The following is a 5,943-nucleotide window of genomic DNA, read 5'->3' as shown; positions in this document are numbered from 1 at the left end:
TCATGGATCCTTCAACTTGGGAGGTAATTTTTGTTGAATTATTGCACTGCACTCCTCTGTAAGCATTATGGTTTCATCTTCTTGCAGCTTCCTCTTCCTAGACAACAAATCCTTCGTAAATTTCGCATAGCTTGGCATTTGTTCCAATGCCTCTGCAAATGGGATATTTATATGGAGCTTCTTAAAGACATCAAGAAATCTTGCAAATTGTTTCTCTTGATCTTTCTTCTTCAACCTTTGAGGAAATGGGATTGTAGGAACATATTCTCTCATTTTACCTTTTTCACTCTCTTCATTTTTTTCTCTCTCACTCTCCTCCTCACACTTCTCCTCACAATTTTTCCACTCATTTTTTTCACTCTCTTTTACAATGTCATCTCCTTGTGCATTTTTCTCGCTACTCACCTCACTCTTTTTCTCATTTTCAACCAACCTCCCACTCCTCAATTGAATTGCCTTACATTGCTCCTTTGGGTTTGGAACGGTGTCACTGGGGAATGTTCCAGGAGGCCTCTCCGAAATTTGTCGTGAAAGTTGACCAATTTGATTCTCCAACTTCCGGATTGAAGCTTCCTGATTCTTGAAATTAGTCCTTGTCTCATTCATAAAATTAGAAGTTTGCTCCACAAATGTTGAGGTTTGCACAGTTAATTTCTCCACAGCACTCTCCAACGTAGACATCTTGTTTCCTTGGTTACTAGATTGTGCTTGATATTGATAAGGAGGCCTTGGTTGATTGGGTTGATTTGAACCACTCCAAGGTTTATTTAGTGGGCTCCTCCAATTTGAAAAATTAGTAGAAAACTGATTTTGTTGTTGTCCCATTGCATTCACCTGCGCCTCTTGTTGAGTTACTTGGCACTCACCATTTTGATGCATTCCTCCACAAAAATCACATGGTAGAGACGTTGTATTAACTGCTTTTGCTTGCATATTCCCCAACTTCTGCGTCAACTCGGTAATTTGTTGTGTTAACAACTTGTTTTGGGCAAGGATAGCATCCAAAGTATTAACCTCCAACACTCCAGCTTTTCTATTTTGCCGGTCAAACTGCATATTCATTGCATTACTTACCATTAACTCCAAAGTCTCCAAAGCTTCCTCAGGTGTTTTCAAATTGAACGATCCTCCACTTGCTGCATCCAGAATTGCTTTAAAAGATGGTACAAGACCATTATAGAATATTTGGACTTGCAACCAATCTGGTAAAGCGTGATGTGGACATTTCCTCAATAGCTCCTTGTACCTTTCCTAAGCCTCGTACAACGATTCAGTTTCTTGTTGCACCAAAGTAGTAATTTCATTCCTCATTCTTGCTGACTTGGATGGAGGAAATTATTTGGTTACAAATTTTGTAGCCATATCTTCCCTTGTACAAATACTACCTTGAGGTTGTGTATGAAGCCAGCTTTTAGCTTTATCCCTTAACGAGAAAGGAAAAGGCCTCAAGCGGATTGCATCATCTGAAACTCCATTAATCTTCAAAGTGTCACAAATGGCCAGAAAATTCTCCAAATGAGAATTAGGATCCTCTGAACCTGCACCTCCGAATTGATTCTGCTGGATGACTTGTAATAGTGTCGGCTTGATTTCAAAATTGTTGGCTTGAATAGGAGGTCTCACGATGCTCCCTTGGTAATTATTTGTATTTGGCATCGAGTAGTCAAGCAAAGTCCTCCTCGTAGGTTGTTCCTCAGCCATTGTTGATATGTGCTCCTTCTTATCAATTGATGGCCCTGCTTTCCTTTCTTGCTTCTTCTTTCTTACGATACTCCTATTATGTCTAGCAGTACGTTCAATTTCTGGGTCAAAAAGCAAGATTTTTTCTGCAACTGTACCTCGCACAAACACTTAAAGACACAAGATTCTAACAACAAAATCACGTGAAAACAATTAACAACAAACAAGATAATTAAAACAGAAAAAACAACAAACTGAAAACACAAACAATTTTGAATAACTAAAAATTAAAACTCAAATCTCAAGCAAATTAGATCACTAATATCAACAGAAAAATCAATCCCCGGCAACGGCGCCAAAAACTTGATGAACGTTTGGCAAGTGAACCAATCGTTAACGTAGTAATAAAATATCGTCCTCTAGGATTGACTTGTTGAATACTAGATTCCTAATTTACGTAATTTTGAGCAAATGTGAATCAATGTACTTGCAAGCATAAAAGTTATAACAAAAACTTTAATCAAGAGAAGAATCGTTAGAGGATTGATTTCGTACTTTTTCCTATAAAATTTTACTCCTTTTCCATTGATGCAAGTAATGTAATCATCCACTTGAGTTTACTGAGAGTTGTTTTACCCCTAATCCCTTAGTAGGTAAAATCTATTTATTGAATTCGAACCCCTAATTCCTTAGGTCAGTTTACAAAAATTCAATAAAATCATAAAACATCAATAATAATCTCTATTGCAAACTAATTAGATATGCCCAATTTCCCAATTGTGACATTATCTAGCCTGTCTTGTTTATAATCGCAAGCAATCCCCAATTTCCCAATTGTGAAATTGCTAAAAAAAACGAAAAAAAATGAAAAAAAAACGAGAAAAGAAAAAAAAAAGGGTGAACAGAAGAAGATTACGGGTGCGAGAGGGGTAATTTCTTTTCACCCTCCAAAACCCTAAAGCTTCCATTCACGTCAGAGCCCACTTTTAACCCTCCTCCGTCACGTCTCTACCATCCACCATCCACCGGCCACCGTTTCCCTCTCCAACAATGCGCTGCCGTTCTAGCCGCCTCCTTTCGATCAAGAAACTTCCCCACCCAGTTAAAGTCTCTGTGCCAGTCACTGTGAGTTCGTCTCCTTCTTCGTCATCGCAACCCATTCCACAGAAACCTCAACCCACTCAAGAAGAAGAATCTCGAGCCTCTCCAAACGCTCCTGCTCCATCAGAACTTCGAGTATCTTCCGCATCTCGAACCTCTCTCGTACCTAGACCTTCTCTTGCACCACCTTGTGCGCCATCAGCGTATTCTCAAACAGTGGGACGGTCGGCCGACACAAGAAAACGTAGGCATGCTTCTTCATCTGCAGACAATGGCCATGGAATTATTTTCCAAAATGAAGAACAAAAACAGAGGTATGCTTCTCTAAACAAGCGAGTGATTCTCCCTACACGGTATCTTGATGAAAATTCTTTGAATACATTGGGAATGTTAGAAGAAATGACTGCTATGCTGAGACATATTGGTTGGACCACTTTTACCAGTTTGAAAAACCTTGCTTATGAGAGGATTACTCTTGAATTCCTCAGTTCTGTGAGCGTAGAGATTTTGCAGGGAAAGAATTGCGAAGAGGGGTTGATTAAGTTCTGATTACATAACACTGATTATACTCTTGAATTGGCTGAGTTAAATGCTATTTTTGGGTTTCCTAGTGGTGGTGAGAGGAGGTATCCTCGTATTTTTAATGAACATGCTTTTTGGTGTCATTTATCCACTGTTAGTCAGTTTGTTTCATCAGATTCCAAAGAATCCCATATTCATCATCCCTGTTTTCGTTATGCTCATCGCTTATTAGCTCACACACTGTTTGCAAGGGGTGATAGCACTACTGTTGTGAGAAAATCAGAGTTGTTATTTATGTGGGGTATGGTCAATGATTTTCACCTAGACTCCGGTGCATGGTTGGCTCGTCAGCTCACAAAGGTTGGAAAAGCCTCTTCAGGAAACATCGCAATTGGTGGGCTGATCACAACTATTGCTCTCCATTTCAACATTCCCTTGGAGGATGATAAGCCAATTCTGGGGACATCTCGTATTGATCTTGATATGCTTGTCAACAATGACATGTTGGTTAAACGAGATGGTCAATACTATTTGGTGATGAATTCTATAGAAGGCATGCCACCACAACCTCTCCCTAATCCTGCCTTTACTACAGTGTATGGTAGAGATATATGGACATTCTCAGCATCTGATGCACACCATTCCTCTCCTCCCCCACTTTTTCCCCCTTCTCAGGTGCCATCAAGCACTACAGAGTCTCATGCTGAGGCATTTAACCGTATCCATTAGTCCCTTGCTGAGCTCCACTTGCAACAACAACGCCATTACAACGAGTTCACGCAATTTAGAGATAGTCAACCTCTCCATCAGCAACATGTGGAACAATTGCTCCATGACACTTTGGCTTTGCTTCGTCCCCACCATTAATATTTTTGTGAGTCTCTCCCTTTCATTTCTGAGTTGTTTTTTTTGCTTATGTTGAGGACAACGTATACATCTAAGCTTGGGAGAGTCATTTGCATGTTAGTTGTTGCATTTCATTTGCATAGCATAAAAATAAATCTAACTCAAGTCTAAGTTTATTCAATTATATTTGGAGAAGCACATTAGATAATTGTTGGGGAACTCACACACTACACAAGATGAGGGTTTGACACTTGACATGTAAGGAAGATAATTTTTGAGTGATAGACTTTAAGAGTTTCTTTTTGGGTTTCTAAGGTGACACTCCCTGCATTTGGTCACTGGAGAAATGTCTGTCTGTTTCACAATATAAAAAAGAAAGGGAAGAGAATATAAAATAAAAAAAAAAGAAAAGAAGAAAAGAAAAAAAAAAGGAGAGTATAATTAATAATAATAATAAGTGAAATGGAAATCCCTTTGAGACTGTTAGTTACTGGGAAAAGAGACACTCCTTTGAGACTGGTGTGGTAAGTGCAAAGCATTGGAGTGGAGGATCCATGCTTAGTTAGCAGGTCAGTGTTTTCTAGGCTAGAAACCTAAAAAGATATCTTTTTGCATAGCACTTTTAAACCACATCAAATATTCTCCTCCTTAGTGTCTTGTGTCTTTACTCATTGATTGAATTGCACTTAGGGACCCAACATATGTGGAATGTGTGTATCTGGAATATTTTTGGATGAATTTGGATTTGAGTTTAGATACCAACTCATCATCATTCTGTTTGCATTGGTTCTGTTGTTTCATTACATGTTCTTTGCTTGAGGACAAGCAAATGTTTACCATCAAACCATCAATCTTACAACGACTTCAAGATGACATTAATTAAAATCTTATAATGAATGACTCAAGATGAAATTTATCACAAGAAAATTTCCAATTTAAATTTTTCATATTGTTATCGAAGTAATCAATAGTTGGCTCACAATCCCACTAAAACATCCAATGCAACATACTAGTCTTTATACAATTTTATGCTAAGTTTGGTATTATGGTACGAAAGGTAATTTAATCATATCAATTTAATGCAACAGAGATCTATGCCATCTAAAAAACTATTTGTTTTTGTTACAGCTCTAACACAAGAATAAAACATACAAGTTAGAATAATCTTATTTAATATGCCTATAAATAGAAGTCTTGACATTCAAAACAAACTATATCTATCTAATGTAGAATTAGGATGTACATTGCATGAGCTTTTATTATAAATATTAGTTATTACAAGAATAAAATACTCATTGAAAGAGAAATTTGACTTAAATACTTATGTTCTTTACCTCTTTATCTTAGGAGAGATAAAGAAGAGAGTTAATTGTGACTTTGTGTACTCATTGTAATGTTGTAAATTTGGCCTAGCCTATAAGGCTTGGTCCTGGTCCACATGGGCTGAGGCCAGAAAAGCCCACAGGACCAAAAGTCCTATAAATGCAATAAAGGTCCTGTGGGTCAAGGCCAATCCATGACTTTCTTCTTAAACATTAAAATATATAATTTTTTTAAACATTAAAAAATACAATAAGGGCCATGTCAGTCATCAGTTCTAGTTGACCGATCACAGCTTTCAGTCCGAGTTGCCCCGTCTTGGTCATCGGTTCGGGTCGACATGTCTTCACATTTGGCACGGATCAGTTCATAATGATCCATCTTGGCCAACGGCCCTAGCATACTCGTCTCATAAGTCGGCATAGGCCAACCCTTCTCGGTTGTAGGCTCAACTAGTCCTATGTTATCGTCGGT

The 5,943-nt window shown here is 38.1% G+C and overlaps 1 protein-coding gene and 1 non-coding gene across 2 annotated transcripts; one reads left to right on the top strand and one right to left on the bottom strand.

Moving 5' to 3' along the window:
• On the bottom strand, positions 1 to 1,701 carry LOC114175241 (mediator of RNA polymerase II transcription subunit 25-like). The gene is made up of 2 exons (XM_028060011.1): positions 1,348 to 1,701; positions 1 to 1,251 (listed from the first exon to the last, which is right to left on the bottom strand). Exons 1-2 carry the CDS (start codon positions 1,699 to 1,701, stop codon positions 1 to 3), a joined length of 1,605 nt encoding a protein of 534 aa, XP_027915812.1.
• Positions 1,208 to 1,314, top strand: LOC114180035. Its single transcript, XR_003603611.1, has one exon. It is a non-coding gene; the product is annotated as a small nucleolar RNA R71 (small nucleolar RNA).
• Positions 1,702 to 5,943: the final 4,242 nt, after the last annotated feature.

The sequence above is a fragment of the Vigna unguiculata genome, chromosome 3, assembly GCF_004118075.2.
Source record: "Vigna unguiculata cultivar IT97K-499-35 chromosome 3, ASM411807v1, whole genome shotgun sequence".
NCBI lineage: Eukaryota > Viridiplantae > Streptophyta > Magnoliopsida > Fabales > Fabaceae > Vigna > Vigna unguiculata.
The sequence above is the reverse complement of the archived record's forward strand: the minus strand, read 5'-3'. Positions and strand labels throughout refer to the sequence as shown.